At 53.2% G+C, this 19,833-nt stretch overlaps 1 protein-coding gene across 1 annotated transcript; it reads right to left on the reverse strand.

Annotated features, from left to right (window-relative positions):
• Nucleotides 1-4,118: 4,118 nt before the first annotated feature.
• Nucleotides 4,119-19,294, reverse strand: dmac2 (distal membrane arm assembly component 2). Its single transcript, XM_078431033.1, has 6 exons — nucleotides 18,711-19,294; nucleotides 14,782-14,963; nucleotides 11,998-12,078; nucleotides 10,148-10,287; nucleotides 6,900-7,062; nucleotides 4,119-5,541 (listed from the first exon to the last, which is right to left on the reverse strand). Exons 1-6 carry the CDS (start codon nucleotides 19,029-19,031, stop codon nucleotides 5,340-5,342), a joined length of 1,089 nt encoding a protein of 362 aa, XP_078287159.1. The 5' UTR covers nucleotides 19,032-19,294; the 3' UTR covers nucleotides 4,119-5,339.
• Nucleotides 19,295-19,833: the final 539 nt, after the last annotated feature.

Genomic DNA, 19,833 nt, shown 5'->3' on the forward strand with positions numbered 1-19,833 from the left:
GCCCTCCCACAGCACCCCTTGTGCCTCCCCACTAGATGTTTCCTCGGAGAACAGAGTGTCATAGAACGACCAAACTGAGGCACCGATCCTCTCCGGATCCGTGATGGAGGAGCCATCGTCCACAAGCAACTCGACAAACTGCCTGCGGGCACCTCGGCACTTTTCCAGGGAGAAGAAAAAGGGGGAGGCGCAGTCCAGATCGTGCAACATCTGGACTCGCGACCTCACATACGCGCCCCGGGACCTCCTCAGCTGCAAGTCCCTCAGTGCCCCTTTCTTCTCCTGGTACTCCTCCCACTCACATGATTCCCCCTCCGTCTGACCCAGGCGAGACTCCGAGTCGAGCAACTCTCTCTCAAGCCGTCCGATCTCGGAGTCCCGCCCCTTGGTCGACCCCCTCGTGTAGTCCTGGCAAAACAGACGGACGTAAGCCTTCCCTACATCCCACCACTGCCTTAGGGAAGGGAAACGCCCCTGCCTTTCCCTCCACTCCGCCCAGAACTGCTTGAATGAGTCCCGGAACCGGCGCTCCTCCAGCAGCCGGTTGTTGAAGTGCCGGTATGCAGACCCTGCCCGTGTGCGCGTCGGGATAAAGTCCACTCGCACCAGGCAGTGGTCCGAGCACGGCTCCAACCGCATGGAGGCTGCCGAGACACAGGACACATAAGCCTTAGACACATATACACGGTCAATACGGGAACCACCCCCCTTAAACCTGTATGAGAAGGCGCCGGAGTTGGGATGGAAATTCCTCCAAGCATCTACTAGCTCAAAAGAATCCACCAACTCCCTTAATGTCTTGACCGCTGCCGGATCGCGCTGAATGCCAGAGCGATCTCTCGCCTCAAGGGTACAATTAAAATCACCCCCCAGGAAAACACACTCCCCCCGATCGATGGTGTTCAACAGCGCGGTCACTTCTTGTGTTAACCGCGTCTGCATAGCACCGCTCTTGGGGGCGTACACATTAATAAAATGTAACGGCACGCCATCCAGGCGCACGGCCAGATACAACAACCGGCCTGGTACAATGTCCTGCACCTTGACAATCTCCGGCTGGAAAGATGGGGCCAACAGGAAGGCCACTCCACTCGAAATGGAGGTGAGATGGCTCATGTAGACCCCCCCCTTCCCACTCCAGGAGCCAGGTGGGCTCGTCACTACCCACAGTGTGTGCTTCCTGCAGGAAGCTCACCGCGTACCTCCCGTCCCTCAGCACCGAGAGATGGTGAAACCTACGGAGAGACTCCCTGGCCCCATTAATATTCAGGCTGGCTATAGTGAGCTTCATTTTGAAAGCGCACAAGAACTTTTACCAGCCCCCCGTGACGGAATGGAGCCTCCCCGAGCCCTCTGCCCTTTCTTTAGGGACTTAAAAAGCTCTTGGAGCTGGCGCCGCTCATTTTTCAATACACCTGCCATGTTCCCCTCCTCCTGAAGGATGGCATAAATGGACTGCAAGGGTACCGTTAGGTCCGACCAGCGGTTGACAGCCAGATCTGCCTTATTCCTCTTCCCTCTGCTGTCCTTCAGAAACTTCCGGAGTTCCCAGATATCAACAAGCCGAGACACGGGGCTGCGGGTGGGACAGTCCATCAACTCACTGTCGCTGGACTCCACGTCCCCCTCCTCCTCCCACTCAATGTCTGAGCCCGAGTCTGGATAGTTCTGACTCCCAGCCGCCTCGCTCACCCCTCCCTGTGAGGTGGGCGGGTCGGCCACATCACCCGGTCCCTCCTCCGTCACCATCCCACCCCCAGGATCAGTGACGGGGGCAGGTACCGGTACCTCTAACTGTGGCAAGCTGCCTGGTAAATGGCCAGGCTCCTGCACACCCCCACCGCCCTCTGTAACCGGATTGGGGGCAGTGATGTTGGAGGAAGTCTCCGGGGCGGGCAGTGAGAGGGTACGTCTGGAGTCCGACCGAAGGACACGATCCGAAACGACCATGTCCTCCTTCGCACCCAGGGCACCCGGCCCAGCACCGTCACCCAGAGAGTCCCCGTCCCCCACCACCAGGGGAACCACCTCGCTCTGGCCCTCAGGGGGCGATGTTCCCGGAGTCTCCCCTGCTCCCTCAGCCGATGGGGCAGTACATCCCTCAATAGGACTCGTAGCCTCAATGGGGAGCATGGGCTGGGGACCCACCCCCACACTCAAGTCCCCCCCATCAATCTTCCCCTGGTCACCCTCTAAGCCAGCGGACGCAATCCCTGGGGGAACAGCCCCCTCGGGGTAGTGTGTCACCACTCTCAGGTGGTCCCTGCACTACAGAGGCATCCTCATGCCCAGAGGAAGCGTGTACTGGGTACTCTGCCTCAACAGGGGAGAAACACCTCCCTTCAGGTCGCCCCTGACCTTCAGGGCCGTTCTCCGTGTCAGAGGACCCGTGCCTCCTCCTCTTATAACCACTAGCGTGCGGTGGTACAGTCAGCTCCATTGCTGAAGCCTGTTCCTCCGCCCCGCCATCTACCTGCTCATCCTCTCCAGCCCTCAGACCCTCAGGCTCAGAGGCGAGCTCGATAATATCTACTGCCGGGGGACCCTCATTAAGGTGACCTTCTGCCTGGCGTCCCGCTTGAACGTTCTTCTTCTTCCATTTAACTTTTTTACTCTTCTGTCTCTCCCAGCGCCCCTCATCCACCCCCCACCCTGCACCGGCATCCTCCGCCACAGGTACGGGACATGGGGGTGGTGGGGGAATGGAGGATGGGGGCAAGGGAGCAAAGTCATCACGGGCCACCGTGGTAGAACCAGCAGCCCCAGATGGGCCAGCACTGCCTTCCTGGGCTACCTTGGTGGAGCTGGCAGCCTGGTGCTTGGGACAATTCCTGCGGAAATGCCCCACCTCTTTGCATGTATGGCAGCGTGCTTGGCCCGTGTTCCAAAACACGCGATAGCAGAATCCTTCCCATTCAACCTCAAAACTCCCCTCCATATCAATCCCCTGTGCCAGCTGTATGTACACGCGGCGATTGAACGTTAATACATGCTGCATTTCGGGATCATCCAACCTATGCAACAGTTTGGTGGGCCCAGACCGCACCTCCCCCAGCTTAGTTACATGTGGGAGCAGGAGCGCGTCCGGAACATAAGGGGGAACGTTGGACAGCATGACCGGCAGCACGGGCCGTCCCCATGGGTCCACCGCCATGTAAATCCCAGCCACCGTGATCCCCCTTTCCAATGCGGTAGCCACCGACTGCTCAGTCTTTAGGATGACAACAGCCTTCCCACTGACCACCGCGCCTGCGATTATGGCCTTCTTGCCAACAGTCTCCCCCAGCGCGGTTAGCACAGCCTTGAAGGTAATGTTGCCCTGCAAGGTCACTTTCACCCCGTGTATACGCCCCAACAACTCATGGCCCTTAGTCACGGAGACTGCCGACTGTACGGCAGCTGCATAATTCTTGGGGGCCGCCATCTTTAGGGCGTGGAGCAAAACAAAACGTCTCCGTTTTTTATAAGTCAAAGCAGTCTTTCTGCTGTTGCTGCACCTCCACGCATTTGCAGCAGTTTAAAGTCGTGAAGGCTTTCCTGGCAAAGCAACAGAAAGCAGTCTCCTCCTGATAAGATAGGGAAAAGTCCGTGCCAATCCTCCCGTCGTAGAAAATGGAGCTTCCGGAGGCTTCTTCCCCAGGTCTCGGTCGCCCTCCCGGCTTCAACGAAAATCCAATGCACTGTTGCCGTACTTACCCGGCACACCTGGACCGGGCAAAGTCGGTGTGGGAGGGAGCTTTCCGATGCTACAGACCACAAACACCGCTCTAGACTCAGCTCCCACCAGTTCAAGTGCAACTTGGCCTTCCGCCAGCCACTGCCACTCCTACGACTTTCAGAAAACACGAACAAATCCTCCCCAATTAGAGGACTCTTTCAACAAAGAGAGTCTCTGCTTTCCGACAGAAGTCCAAAAAGCAAATTCTGACTGACTGCTTTCGTTTGTCCTCGCCAAACAAATCCTTCGAAAATAATCAAATCCTCACAGCCAGCGCCACACACCCACGTCCGATCCTGACCACGGGTGCTGTCTGTATGGAGTTTGTACGTTCTCCCCGTGACCTGCGTGGGTTTTCTCCAGGTGCCCACACTCCAACGACATGCAGGTTTGTAAGTTATTTTGGCTTCTGTAAAAATTGTAAATGATCCCTGATGTGTAGGAATCGCTGGTCGGCGCAGACTCGATGGACCGAAGGGCCTGTATCTCTAAACTACACTAAAAACTAAACTACTAGTGATTCAAGCTGATGACTAACTTGAGGGCAATTGGGAACAGGCAGTAAAAACCTGGTCCGTCACGCTCCCAAAATGAATTTTAGAGTCTTTAGAGATACAGCGCAGAAACAGGCCCTTCGGCCCAACGAGTCCGTGCCGACCAGCGATCACCCTGTACATTAGCACCGTCCTACACCAGGGACCGTTTACAATTTTTACCAAAGCCAACTAACCTACAAACCTGTACGTCTTTGGAGTGTTGGAGGAAACCGGAGCACCCGGAGAAAACCCACGCGGTCGCAGGGAGAACGTACAAACTCCGTACAGACAGCGCCCGTAGTCGGGATGGCACCCAGGTCTCCGGCACTGTGAGGCAGCAACTCTACCGCCGCGCCACCGTGACCGCCCCAAATTGGATCACTGAAAGGAATTTTTCTTTGCCGACAATCCTCACAAAGATGCCATCAGCCAGGTCATGGTAATACATTTTAAACTCTACATTTAATAACCTACTAGTTCAGATAACTGAGACACACGATTGGATTTAAACCGAGGCAGAGGCATAATCAGACAACAAATTTAAGCTGATTAGATTTCGTAAGGACCGTATTGCAATCAGGTCTGCTGTGGTTCAAGGTTAGTGCAAAGGTAGAGAAAGGGTTGTCCACACAGGCCTGATGAATTGACTCCACTTCGAAGAACCCATGTTACCATGGACTGCTCCAGATCTGCCCTCTTGTGGTTAATGTGAGAACCAGGCCAGACACAAAATGCTGGAGTAACTCAGCGGGTCAGGCAGCATCTCGGGAGAGAAGGAATGGGTGACGTTTCGGGTCGAGACCCGAAACGTCACCCATTCCTTCGAATCGAGTCCCGAAACGTCACCCATTCCTTCGAGTCGAGACCCAAAACGTCACCCATTCCTTCAAATCGAGACCCAAAACGTCACCCATTCCTTCTCTCCCGAGATGCTGCCTGACCCGCTGAGTTACTCCAGCATTTTGTGTCCACCTTCGATTTTAACCAGCATCTGCAGTTTTTTTCCCCGACTGATGGCGTTGAGAAACCCAACTGAGGAGATCAGGAAAGCTCTTCGGGACACGTTAAGTCTTTGAGGGTTCCGGTCAGGAGAGCTGGTCCCAAACCCGTCCCTTGTGTGGATACGGGGAGGAGCCAATCTGGTCAGCGAGGGGCTGCTGCAACAGTCCATCTTCATACTCGATGCCCAACACCTTGCAATGGGGCAGGGTCTCCTCCAGCAGAATCCTCACCAACCCGCGGTTGTCCACTGAGGGGAGGTCTGACAGGTCCAGGAGCCTCAGATTCCTGTGCAAGGGAGACAAGGGTCATGTTAAAGCCCGCCCGCGCTCTGAAATAGGAAACACGTCAGACATTGACTCTTCTCCTGGACTGCAACCTTGCCGTGGTGGAGAGGCCTGTGTACTCCAGTGATCCTGTGTGAGCTAGGCCGGATGGGCTTTTACATCCCTGGCAGGTTCAACCAAACCGCACAGGGCATGGGTGGGGAGGCAGACAATAGACAATAGGTGCAGGAATACGCCATTCGGCCCTTAGAGCCAGCACCGCCATTCAATGTGATCATGGCTGATCATTCTCAATCAATTTTAGGAAGAAGGGTCTCGACCCGAAACGTCACCCATTCCTTCTCTCCTGAGATGCTGCCTGACCTGCTGAGTTACTCCAGCATTTTGTGAATAAAAATATTCTCAATCAGTGCCCCGTTCCTGCCTTCTCCCCATACCCCTTGACTCCGCTATCCTTAAGAGCTCTATCTAGCTCTCTCTTGAATGCATTCAGAGAATTGGCCTCCACTGCCTTCTGAGGCAGAGAATTCCACAGATTTACAACTCTCTGACTGAAAAAGTTTTTCCTCATCTCCGTTCTAAATGGCCTACCCCTTATTCTTAAACTGTGGCCCCTGGTTCTGAACTCCCCCAACATTGGGAACATGTTTCCTGCCTCTAACGTGTCCGACCCCTTAATAATCTTATATGTTTCGATAAGATCCCCTCTCATCCTTCTAAAACTGGTGAACTGGTGTACAGGTGACCGTTGGTTGGCATGGACTTGATAATCTTATACGTTTCGATAAGATCCCCTCTCTCCTCTCAGACGAAGCAGTCCCTGGTCCTCCAGGTTGGGGGTTTGTCGTGGGGGTCAAGCAGGGATGTCTACCGTCACCACTCCCGGCCACTTACTGGATCATGATGGAAACAAGTGAAGGGAAAAGAAATGGAATTCAGTGGTCGTTGTGGGAGCAGCTCGATGGCCTTGACTTTGCAGACGAAAGAGCTCTCCTTTTAGATTTAGATACACAGCGCAGAAACAGGCCCTTCGGCCCACCGGGTCCGAGCCGCCCAGCGATCCCCGCACACTAACACTATCTTACGCCCACTTGGGACAATTTTTACATTTCCCCAGCCAATTAACCTACGTACCAGCACGTCTTTGGAGTGTGGGAGGAAACCGAAGATCTCGGAGAAAACCTACGCAGGTCACGGGGAGAACGTACAAACTCCGTAGTCAGGATCGAACCTGGGTCTCCGGCGCTGTAAGGCAGCAACTCTACCGCCGCGCCACCGTGCGACTTCACTTTGGCAGCTCGTTCCACACCACATGAGATGGGTCAATGCCACGCGGGGCCTGGCATGGGCCTGACTTACTTCAGGTGGTGCAGGGAAGCCAGGCCTCGCTCGGTGACCCTGGGGCAGCCTGCCAGCTCCAACTCCTCCAGCGAGTCTCCAAACACATGCAGGCGGCTCAGGCACCAGTCGTCAATGTGTGGGCAGTTGTTCAGCCTCAGGTGCTTCAGCTCCCTCAGGCACACTACATGAGCAAACACACACACGAGTTAAAGGTAACAGTGGCATTTCAGTCTGCGGCACGGTAGCGCAGCGGTAGAGTTGCTGCTTTACAGCGAATGCAGCGCCGGAGACTCAGGTTCGATCCTGACTACGGGTGCTGCACTGTAAGGAGTTTGCACGTTCTCCCCGTGACCTGCGTGGGTTTTCTCCGAGATCTTCGGTTTCCTCCCACACTCCAAAGACGTACAGGTATGTAGGTTAATTGGTTGGGTAAATGTAAAAAATTGTCCCTAGTGGGTGTAGGATAGTGTTAATGTGCGGGGATCACTGGGCGGCACGGACTTGGAGGGCCGAAAAGGCCTGTTTCCGGCTGTATATATATGATATATGATATGATATGATAAGAAGGGTCTCGACCCCAAACGTCACCCATTCCTTCTCTCCAGAGATGCCCGCTGTGTTACTCTAGCATTCTGTGTCTATCTTTGGTTTAGAAACATAGAAAATAGGTGCAGGAGTAGGCCATTCGGCCCTTCGAGCCTGCACCGCCATTCAATATGATCATGGCTGATCATCCAACTCAGTATCCCGTACCTGCCTTCTCTCCATACCCCCTGATCCCTTTAGCCACAAGGGCCACATCTAACTCCCTCTTAAATATAGCCAATGAACTGGCCTCAACTACCTTCTGTGGCAGAGAATTCCACAGACTCACCACTCTCTGTGTGAAGAAATGTTTTCTCATCTCGGTCCTAAAAGACTTCCCCCTTATCCTTAAGCTGTGACCCCTTGTTCTGGACTTCCCCAACATCGGGAACAATCTTCCCGCATCTAGCCTCTCCAACCCCTTAAGAATTTTGTAAGTTTCTATAAGATCCCCCCTCAATCTTCTAAATTCCAGCGAGTACAAGCCCAGTCTATCCAGTCTTTCTTCATATGAAAGTCCTGCCATCCCAGGGATCAATCTGGTGAACCTTCTCTGTACTCCCTCTAAGGCTAGAACTCCCTCCAGTTTAAACCATCATCTGCAGTTCCTTCCCACACACAAGCTCCATTGTTCCACCACCCACTACCAACGACTTCACACAGTGCTCCTTCACTCCCCAACACCATCCCGCCCCACCCCATAAACCTGGCGGCATTAACACCCCCTCCTGCTCAGGACTGGGGGCTTTCCCAGGGATTCCAGTCACCCCAACACCTGGGGCAGTGCATCGTTATCTATTTACATTTTCATTTCTTCGTTAAACTTTCAAACTGGTCTAGTTTATTGTCACGTGTACCGAGGTACAGTGAAAAGCTTTTGCTGCGTGCTATCCAGCCAGCGGAAAGACAACAATGATTACAATCGAGCCGTCCACAGTATACAGACACAGGATAAAGGGAATAACGTTTAGTCAATGCTGCCTGTCCCACTGAGTTACTCCAGCTTTTTGTGCCTATCGTCGGTTTAAACCAGTATTGCAGTTCCTCCTTACACATTGCATTTTAGTTTAGTTTAGTGATGCAGCACCGTGCCTTCCCCAACATTGGGAACATGTTTCCTGCCTCTAACGTGTCCAACCCCTTAATAATCTTATACATTTCGATAAGATCTCCTCTCATCCTTCTAAATTCCAGTGTGTACAAGATGGAGTGGTCTTGAAAGGACTTGCAAAGGTTTGCGTCCCCTGGGTTGTCAGCAGTTGGAGCAGGGAATGGGGGATGACACAATGTTCAATGTTTACTCTATGTTGGTTTAGTTTCGCTTCATTAAGTTGAGAGATGTGGCATGGAAACAGGCCCTTTGGCCCACTGAGTCCATGCTATCTTTCCCTCTCAACCCCAAAGAGGAACCCAGTGTGGCGAATGGGCTGCCACGAACAAAGAGGGACCATGTGTTATAGGGGTAGAATTAGGCCATTCAGCCCATCAAGTCTATGCCGTTCAATCACGGCTGGTCTACCTCTCCCTCCTCACCCCATTCTCCTGCCTTTACCCGACACCCGTACTAACCGAGAATCCGTCAATCTCCGCCTTTAAAATATCCACTGACTTGTCCTCCACAGCCGTCTGTGGCAATGAATTCCACAGATTCACCACCCTCTGACTAAAAACATTCCTCCTCATCTCCTTCCTAAAGGTACGTCCTTTTATTCTGAGGCTAGGGCCTCTGAAAGTGGGACAGGATAGAACTAGTGTGAACAAGTGGTCGATGGTTGGCATAACATTGACCCAAATGTGCAGGGAATGGATGAGAAAGTGGGATAACATAGGACTAGTGTGGACGTGCGATCGCTGGTCGGCGTGGACTCGATGGGCCGAAGGGCCTGTGTCGATACATAGAAAATAGGTGCAGGAGGAGGCCATTTGGCCTTTCGAGCCAGCACCGCCATTCATGACTGATCATCCACAATCAGTAACCTGTGCCTGCCTTTAGAGTTAGAGATACAGCGCAGAAATAGGCCCTTCGGCCCACCGGGTCCGCTCCGCCCAGCGATCCCCGCACACTAACACTATCCTACACCCACTAGGGACAATTTTTACATTTGCCCAGCCAATTAACCTACAAACCTGCATGTCTTTGGAGTGTGGGAGGAAACCGAAGATCTCGGAGAAAACCCACGCAGGTCACGGGGAGAACGTACAAACTCCGTACAGACAGCGTCCGTGGTCGGGATCGAACCTGAGTCTCCGGCGCTGCATTTGCTGTAAGGCGGCAACTCTACCGCTGCGCCACCGTGCCGCATTCTCCCCATATCCCTTGATTCTGCTAGCCTCTTGAGCTCTATCTAACTCTCTTTTAAATTCATCCAGTGAATTGGCCTCCACTGCCCTCTGTGGCAGAGAATTTCACAAATTCACAACTCTCTGGGTGAAAAAGTTTTTTCTCATTCTCATCTCAGTTTAAAATGGCCTCCCCTTTATTCTAAGACTGTGTGTGGCCCCTGGTTCTGGACTCCCCCAACATTGGGAAATTTTTTCCTGCGTCTAGCTTGTCCAGTCCTTTTATAACTTTGTGCGATGCGATAGAAGGTTATTGATCCCAGGAGGAAGATTGATCGATCTCCGTGCTGTGGCTCCAAACTGAGCAGCATCAAATGTTTGCAATGGCGCTCGTCACGTACCCAAGTTCTCCAATCCGTTGTAGGTTATTGAGGTTCCGCTGGCGTCGACTGCCTCCAACGGAACATCTCGGAAACTGAGGAAGTCCCAGCTGAACTTGCCCCTCTTGTTTGGCCGTATCCACTCCTCCTTCCCTGCAAAGCTGCCAGAACAAACGGATCACAATCGCACGCTTAACGCACGCAGCAACGATCAATTGAGGGTGTCACGGTGGCGCAGCGGTAGAGTTGCTGCCTCACAGCTAGCCCGGAGACCCTGGGTTCCATCATGACCACGGGCGCTGTCTGTACAGAGTTTGTACGTTCTGATCGTGACCTGCGTGGGTTCTCTCCGGGTGCTCCGGTTTCCTCCCACACTCCACAAAGAAGTACAGGTTTGTGTTTCCACGCTGTATCTCTGAACTAAACTAAACTAAACAGGACTTAGCATGTGGCCCTTGTGGCTAAAGGGATCAGGGGGTATGAAGAGAAGGCAGGTACAGGATACTGAGTTGGATGATCAGCCATGATCATATTGAATGGCGGTGCAGGCTCGAAGGGCCGAATGGCCTACTCCTGCACCTATTTTCTATGTTTCTATGTTGTCCAAGCATTAAAGTTCCTCGTTTCTCTATCACCACATGCCCGGCTGAAGGGTCTCGACTCGAAACGTCACCCATTCCTTCTCTCCGGAGATGCTGCCTGTCCCGCTGAGTTACTCCAGCATTTTGTGTCTACCCAGGTTTGTAGGTTGGCTTCGGTAAAAATTGCAAATTGTCCCTAATGTGTGTAGGATAGTGTTGGTGTGCGGGGATCGCTGGTCGGTGCAGACTCGGTTGGCCGAAGGGCCTGTTTCCGCACTGTATCTCTAAGGTTCAGTCTAATCAACGGGCCATGTACGATGCTTTCCTTTATTAGCTGGATCATACGATCCGTGAGAAAAAAAAGATACAGAGTGCTGGAGTAACTCAGCGGGTCAGGCAGCATCTCTGGAGAACATGGATAAGTGACGTTTCACAGAGTGCTGGAGTAACTCAGCGGGTCAGGCAGCATCTCTGGAGAACATGGATAGGTGACGTTTCACAGAGTGCTGGAGTAACTCAGCGGGTCAAGCAGCATCTCTGGAGAACATGGATAAGTGACGTTTCACAGAGTGCTGGAGTAACTCAGCGGGTCAGGCAGCATCTGTGGAGAACATGGATAGGTGACGTTTCACAGAGTGCTGGAGTAACCACAGATGGACACAACATGCATTAACCAGCCTACAGCACAGCGAGGATTATAGTCATACAGCCCTTCAGCCCAACTTGCCCATGCTGACCAACATGCTCCATCTACCCTGCCCACCTGCCCCTGTTTGGCCCATATCCTTCTAAACCCTTCCAATCCATAAAACCCAAACAAATGTTTTGGTTTAGTTTAGAGATACAGCGCGGAAACAGGCTCTTCGGCCCACCGGGTCCACGCCGCCCAGCGATCCCCGCACACTAACACTATCCTACACACCAGGGACCATTTTTACATTTGGCCAGCCAATTAACCTACAAACCTGCACGTCTTTGGAGTGTGGGAGGAAACCGAAGATCTCGGAGAAAACCCACGCAGGTCACGGGGAGAACGTACAAACTCCGTACAGGCAGCACCCGTAGTCGGGATGGAACCCGGCTCTTCGGCGTTACGTTCGCTGTAAGGTGGCACGGTGGCACAGCGGTAGAGTTGCCGCCTTACAGCGAATGCAGCGCCGGAGACTCAGGTTCGATCCTGACTACGGGCGCCGTCTGTACGGAGTTTGTACGTTCTCCCCGTGACCTGCGTGGGTTTCCTCCGAGATCTTCGCTGCGCCACCGTGCCGCCGGTTTATAAAGGTAACCTACCGTACAGATCCCCTCTGGCTCAAGACGTAGTACGCTGTCGCGATGTACATGCCGTATGTTTTCTGGGTGTACCCATAGTATCTGGAATGAGGGGAGAGGCAGGGTTAAAGAGGACGGAGAACAAGGCAGTGCAAACAACGGGGGACTTTGGGTCTTCGTGCTTATGTTGAGGACCTGCACAATGCAGAACAAGCCTGTCCATGCTGACCGGTGGCACACTGGCTGAGCCATTCACAGCGTGGTCAATCTGTGGGATTCTTTGCCGCACAAGGCTGTGGAGGCCAAGTCAATGGATATTTCTAAGGCAGAGATAGATACAGATTCTTGATTATAGACAATAGACAATAGGTGCAGGAGGAGGCCATTGGGCCCTTTGAGCCAGCACCACCATTCAATGTGATCATGGCTGATCATTCTCAATCAGTACCCCGTTCCTGCCCTCTCCCCATACCCCCTGACTCCGCTATCTTTAAGAGCTCTATCCAGCTCTCTCTTGAATGCATTCAGAGAATTGGCCCCCACTGCCTTCTGAGGCAGAGAATTCCACAGATTCACAACTCTCTGACTGAAAAGGTTTTTCCTCATCTCCGTTCTAAATGGCCTACCCCCTTATTCTTAAACTGTGGCCCCTTGTTCTGGACTCCCCCAACATTGGGAACATGTTTCCTGCCTCTAACGTGTCCAACCCCTTAATAATCTTATACGTTTCGATAAGATCTCCTCTCATCCTTCTAAATTCCAGTGTATACAAGCCTAGTCGCTCCAGTCTTTCAACATATGGGGAGAAGGCAGGAGTATGGGGTTAGGAGGGGGAGATGGATCAGCCGTGATTGAATGGCGGAGTGGACTTGATGGGCCGAATGGCCTGATTCTACTCCTATCGCTCATGACCTTATGACATTGATGGATCAGCCGTGATTGAATGGCGGAGTGGACTTGATGGGCCGAATGGCCTGATTCTACTCCTATCGCTCATGACCTTATGACATTGTGGGCCGAAGGGCCTGTTCCTGTGCTGTACGTTTCTAGCAGCGTCTGCAGTTCCTTCGTACATATTTTAATAATAATAATAATAATCCATTTATTTTATATAGCGCCTTATCACATGCTCAAAGCGCTTTACAAAAACAATTAACATAGAAACAAACAGACAAACTATCCTGACGGAAAAGCGGCGAATACACAACGCCAGCGTCCTCTCACGTCAGGGTCCGGCAGTAGACATTAAAAAGCACAAGACACACAGATACAATTTTTTACACAAACAGCCATCACAGTGATTGCTCTAGGCATACCCTCACTGTGATGGAAGGCAAAGTCTCCTCCTCATTCTTCTCCCGTGGTGCCACGAGGTGATCGAGGCTCCCAACTTTTTGAAGCCCCCTCCGGGCGATGGAAAGTCCCAGGGCCGAGCCGAGCAGGCCGATGAAAGTCCTGAGCCCCCACCAGGCGATGGAAAGTCCCAGGGCCGAGCCGAGCAGGCCGATGAAAGTCCTGAGCCCCCACCGGGCGATGGAAAGTGCTGCGGCCGAGCCACGCAGGGTGATGAAGGGCCTGCGAGCGGGTCGATCGTACCTCGCGCTTCGGGGCGGTCGAAGCTGCTACGGCTGGAGCTCCCAAAAGCCGGTCGCCAGCCAGGGACCTGCGAGCTCCCGATGTTTCGGTCTGCAGGGCCCACGGCCGAAGCCTCCGAGATGGTAAGTCCAGGCCCTGCGACCGGAGTCTTTGAGGTCGATCCCAGCTGGAGGCCGCCGACTCCACGATGTTAGGCCGTAGCGCGAACGGAGATACGACACGGTAAAGGTCGCATCTCCATTGAGGAGGAGATTTGAAAAAAGGTTTCCCCCAACCCCCCCACCACCCCCCTACATACACAGAATTAAAAATAAAACAAAACGTACATTTAACAACGACAATGACAAAAAAACAACAAAAAAAACAGAGAGACTGCCGGTGAGCCGCAGCTGCAGAACGCAGCCACGCCCCCTATTTTGTCTGCTCATGGCGAAATATCCTCAAGGTGTGTCTACTTTGAAGAAGTTCTCCTCCTCTCTCCGACGGGTTGTGCAAACACACTCTCCCACTGCTCCCCCTCTGTGCTTCCTCCCGCTCTCAGACTCGACGACCACGTTTTACTTCTTTGCATATCTTTCATTCACGGTTTTTTATCTCTCTACATCATCACCCGCAGATGGACGCAGAAAGCTTGGAGTGACTCAGTAGGACAAGCAGCATCTCTGGAGAGAAGGAATGGGTGGCGTTTCGGGTCGAGACCCTTCTTCAGAGTAGGCCATTTAGAATCGAGATGAGCAAAAAACTTTTTCACCCAGAGAGTTGTGAATCTGTGGAATTCTCTGCCTCAGAAGGCAGTGGAGGCCAATTCTCTAGATGCTTTCAAGAAAGAGTTAGATAGAGCTCTTAAAGATAGCGGAGTCAGGGGGTATGGGGAGAAGGCAGGAATGGGGTACTGATTGAGTATGATCAGCCATGATCACATTGAATGGCGGTGCTGGCGCGAGACTGTGGGTGACTAAATTTCGTCCAAAAACTTGTTTTTTGGATGACAAATAAAGATATCCTGAATCCTGAAGGGCCGAATGGCCTACTCCTGCACCTATTGTCTATTGTCTATTGAAACGTCACCCATTCCTTCTCTCCAGAGATGCTGCCTGTCCCAGCTTTTTGTTACTCCAGCTTCTTGTGTCTACCTTTTGTACTTTTTTTGTACTTTCCTATGTTCTATGTACTACGCAGGTGCGTTTAAAAAGGTGACCATTGGCTTACGCGTTCTTCCTCCTCAGGTTCCAGTTTCGCAAGGCCATGCTCCAGTTGAAGAGGCTTTCAACGTCGTAAAAGCGTTCGTACATTTTCAGCAGGCCTCGTTGTGTCCAGTGAACCAGCGTTGGCTGGGAAGAGCAGGGGCGTGCCGGGCAGCAGAGCGGTGCCAACGCCTGGTAGCCTCTCATCTGCAATTAAACGGAACGTGTCAGCATCGCCAAACCGCCAACAAACATGCACGGGACACGAGGGGTCTGTCATCCAATCACCCGCCCATGGCAGCAATGAAGCGCACTGAGGCTTCATAGGGTACAATAGACAATAGGTGCAGGAGGAGGCCATTCGGCCCTTCGAGCCAGCACCACCATTCAATGTGATCATGGCTGATCATTCTCAATCAGTACCCCGTTCCTGCCTTCTCCCCATACCCCCTGACTCCGCTATCCTTAAGACTCTATCTAGGTCTCTCTTGAATGCATTCAGAGAATTGGCCTCCACTGCCTTCTGAGGCAGAGAATTCCACAGATTCACAACTCTTCAGCTTTTTGTGATACCTTGGAGTAATTCAGAAAGTCAGGCTGCATCTCTGGAGAACATGGTAACGTTTTGTGTAGGAAGGAACTGCAGGTGCTGGTTTATACCGAAGATAGACACAAAATGCTGGAGTAACTCAGCAGGTCAGGCAGCATCTCTGGAGAGAAGGAATGGGTGACGTTTCGGGTCGAGGCCCTTCTTCAGACTGATTAGGGATAAGGTAAATGAGAGATTATAGACGATGATGTGGAGAGATAAAGAACAATGAATGAAAGATGTGCAGAAAAGTAACGATGATAAAGGAAACAGGCCATTGTTAGCTGTTTGTAGGGTGAAAATGAGAAGCTACTGTGACTTGGGTGGGGGAGGGATGGAAAGAGAGGGAATGCCGGGGCTACCTGAAGTGAGAGAAATCAATGTTCATACCATTGGAGATGATTTATTCTTAGAGAAGTCAATGTTCATACCGCTGGGGTGTAAGCTGCCCAAGCGAAATATGAGGCGCTGTTCCTCCAATTTGCGCTGGGCCTCACTCTGACAATGGAGGAGGCCCAGGACTAGGGTTGCCAACTTTCTCTCTCCTAAATAAGGGACAAAAGGTGACGTCACCCACCCCGCGCCCCAAGTGACCTCACCCAGCCAGCGGTCATGTGCTCCTGCTCCACCAATGGTGGCTGCCTGGGCCGGGAGGCCGGTTGCTATGCAACCACCATCAGGCGGCATCTGGGCTTCCGGGCCTACAGCGGCCCCCGGGCCTAATACGGGACAAGGGCGGTCCCATACCTGACAAACCAATTTTACCCAATATACGGGATGTCCCGGCTAATACAGGACAGTTGGCAACCCTCCCCAGGACAGAAAGGTCAGATTGGGAATGGGAGGGGGAGTTGAAGTGTTGACTGTTGTGAAAAATGGCAGATCCACTTTAACTGTTGTGACAAACTATATCCTGCGGTCTAGATCTTCCCCTTTGCTCTACATATTGTACTTGTGTTTGATTTGATTGTATTTCGTTTTATCTTATCTTATCAGGCAAACGCCTCCGCTGTCACGCTGTGAAAACGGAGAGGATGAGACGGAGCTTCTTCCCACAGGCCATCAGGACTGGCAACTTTTATAACCCCAGAGACTAAATTTTTGTCGACACTAATAGTAACTTATTAACTTTATTTATATGCTGTAACTGTAATTCTTTTTGTGCACAACCCGCAGGCATTGCCACTTTCATTTCACTGCACTATGTGTATGTGACAAATAAATTTGACTTGACTTGACTTGATAGGATGGAGAGAAGGAATGGGTGACGTTTCGGGTCGGGACCTTTTCTCAGACCAGCGTTCCCGTAAATTCCCTGCAGAATCCACCACCCAGCCGCGCGTTGGAGGTCGGGTCGCCAACTGTCCCGTATTAGCCGGGACATTCCGTATTTTGGGCTAAATTAGTTTGACCCGCACGGGACCGCCCTTGTCCCGTATTAGCAGGCTTGCCAACTTCCTCGCTCCCAAATACGGGACCAAAGGGTTACGTCACCGCCCCCGCGCCCCACGTGACCTCACCCAGCCAGCGGCCACCATTCAATGTGATCATGGCTGATCATTCTCAATCAGTACCCCGTTCCTGCCTTCTCCCCATACCCCCTGACTCCGCTATCCTTAAGACTCTATCTAGGTCTCTCTTGAATGCATTCAGAGAATTGGCCTCCACTGCCTTCTGAGGCAGAGAATTCCGCAGACATAAAATGCTGGAGTAACTCAGCGGGCCAAGCAGCATCTCTTGAGGCTCTACAAGGCGCTGGTCAGGCCGCATTTCACAGGTTCACAGGTTATAGGAGTAGAATTAGGCCAGTCGGCCCATCGAGTCCACTCCGCCATTCAATCATGGCTGATCTCTGCCTCCTAATCCCATTTTCCTGCCTTCTCCCCATAACCCTTGACACCCGTTCTAATCAAGCATTTGTCTATCTCTGCCTTAAAATTAACCACTGACTTGGCCTCCTTCTGCGGCAATGAGTTCCACAGATTAACTATCCTCTGACTAAAGTTCCTCCTCACCTCCTTTCTGCAAGAGCGCCCATTAATTCTGAGGCTGTGACCTCTGGTCCTAGACTCTCCCACCAGTGCTTTCCACATCCACTCTATCCAAGCCTTTCATTATTCTGTATGTTTCAATGAGGTCCCCCCTCAACCTTCTAAACTCCAGCGAGTACAGGCCCAGTGCCGACAAACGTTCATCATAGGTTAACCCACTCATTCCCAGAATATTTCTTGTAAACCTCCTCTTGACCCTCTCCAGAGCCAGCACATCCTTCCTCAGATGTGGGGCCCAAAATTTGCTCAACAATTCTCCAAGTGCGGCCTGACCAGCGCTTTTTTTTGAGCCTCATGCCTCCCCACTGTGGCTGAGGAACTCGAGATGACCTCAATCTTCTTTTGGGGACAAGATAGATATTGAAGAGAGACGCAAAATGCTGGAGTAACCCAGCAGGCAGGCAGCATCTCTGCTGGAGAGAAGGAATGGGTCCCACTGAGTTACTCCAGCATTTTGTGTCTATCTTCAGTGTAAACCAGCATCTGCAGTTCCCTCCAACACAAAGATGGATGCTGAGGTGGTGGGTGAATGTTGAGTGAGGGGAGGGGTGACAAGGTTATTTACAACCGAGGCGTTGTTTTTAATTAGAACAAAGTGTGGTGGTGAATCTTCGGAATTCTCCACTCCCGGGGGCTGAGCAAGCGAGATCATTGAGGGCATTCAACGAGGGGGGTGGCTAAAGGAACCGAGGTCAATGGGGGTCTCGGCCCGTAAAGTCGCCCAGTCCTTCTCTCCACAGATGCTGCCTGACCCGCTGAGTTACTCCACCATTTTGTGTCAATGCAGTCAATGCAGGGGTATCAGTGCAGGTCAGGTGGGCGGGGCTACCGTCGGGGGCGGGGCTGCAAGAGGGGCGTGGTCATTGTGGTGGCGGGGCTGGTGGAGAGGCGTGGTAATCTGGGGGGGCGGAGTAAGGAGGGAGCATCATCAAGAGGGGGCGGGGCAAGGAGGGGCGTCATCAGGAGGGGCGTCATCAGGAGGGGCGTGACAATGAGGGAGCGTCAGCAGGAGGGGGCGGGGCAAGGAGGGTGTGTCATCAGGAGGGAGCGGGACAAGGAGAGAGCATCATCAGGAGGGGGCGAGGCAAAAAGGGAGCGTCATCAGGAAGGGGCGGGACATGGAGGGAGCGTCATCGGGAGGGGACGGGGTAAGGACGAGCGTCATCAGGAGGGGGCGGAGCAAGGAGTGAGCGTCATCAGGAGGGGCCGCAGCCCGTGGCCGAGGCCCTGGCTGTGGCGGCCCGTAACGGCCTAGGTCCCGCGGGATGTGCGGCAGGGGAAGCCAGCCTGCACATTCTGCCGCCTTTGTCTTACCGTCCGCCGGGAGGAGAGCTGCAGCCAGTGGCCCAGCGCCGCCGCCATCGCTCCGGCCCCGCCGGGGAGTCCGTGCAGCGGTGCCTCGGCAATGAGGGGCCGCACTGCAGCGCCACCGGCGGCGGGAGGACCACACTGTAGCGCCACCGGCGGCGGGAGGACCGGACAGCAGCGCCACCGGCGGCGGGAGGACCGCACTGCAGCGCCACCAGCAGTAGGAAGACAGACCCATAATGCTGGGGTTTGTGGTTGGGGCTGACAAGCGAGGGTGGCGCCGGCCATCAGGAGGAGCAGGGGGTCGAGCTGTCCCAATGGGAACATGGTGTGCAGCCGGCGTTATGAACACCGGGAGCTGCCCGTGATGCGCCCAGTGCCATTGTACACATGGGGCGGGCGCTGGCCTCACTCGCTCACACTGCCGTCCCCACCCATTGCAAGCGCCTGCCCACACTCTCCCTGCAGAGATCCCCGCTCGTGCTTCAGAAACCACCATCCGACCTCGACACAAGGAGCCACGACGGATGCTCCACCGCCCGGTGTGGGAATGACGACCGGGGCCGCCATTGGTGGAACGGGAGCACGTGGCCGCCGGCTGGGTGACGTCATGTGGCGGCGGTGACGTCACGTAGGGCGCGGGTTGGTGACGTCACCTTGTCCCGTATTTGGGAGCGAGGAAGTTGGCAACCCCTACTACACAACCTCCGTTAGGCGAACACACTCGGCCCTGCTCCCCGAACACACTCCGTTAGCCTACAGCGTCCGGGCCTACAGCGTCCAGCCTACAGTGGCCCCCGGGCCTACAGCGTCCAGCCTACAGTGTCCGGGCCTAATACGTGACAATCCAATTTAGTCCAAAATACTGGATGTTTCTGGCTAATATGGGACAGTTGGCAACCCCGCCAATGAGGTAGTTAGTAGCTCAGGACTGCTCTGTCGATGTTGGTAGGACGGTTCAGTTGCCTGATAACAGCTGGGAAGAAACTGCCCCTGAATCTGGAGGTGTGCGTTTTAAATTAACTTTTAAAAACATTCTAAAACAAGTGAAACACAAAAGTGCGGAAGTAATTCAGCGGTCTGAGGAAGGGTCCCGACCCGAAACGTCACCTGTCCACCCCAGACGCTG

The sequence above is a fragment of the Rhinoraja longicauda genome, chromosome 41 (genome assembly GCF_053455715.1).
Source record: "Rhinoraja longicauda isolate Sanriku21f chromosome 41, sRhiLon1.1, whole genome shotgun sequence".
NCBI lineage: Eukaryota > Metazoa > Chordata > Chondrichthyes > Rajiformes > Arhynchobatidae > Rhinoraja > Rhinoraja longicauda.

What these genes read in the sequence shown, in the direction of transcription:
- dmac2 (XM_078431033.1), bottom strand. Translation starts at nt 19,031, where the DNA reads ATGTTCCCATTGGGACAGCTCGACCCCCTGCTCCTCCTGATGGCCGGC. An exon ending in AGCCAGAGGGGATCTGTACG is followed by an intron (nt 10,288 to 11,997) that starts GTAGGTTACCTT and finishes TTGTTCTGGCAG; the next exon opens with CTTTGCAGGGAAGGAGGAGT. An exon ending in CAACGGATTGGAGAACTTGG is followed by an intron (nt 7,063 to 10,147) that starts GTACGTGACGAG and finishes TTGCTCATGTAG; the next exon opens with TGTGCCTGAGGGAGCTGAAG.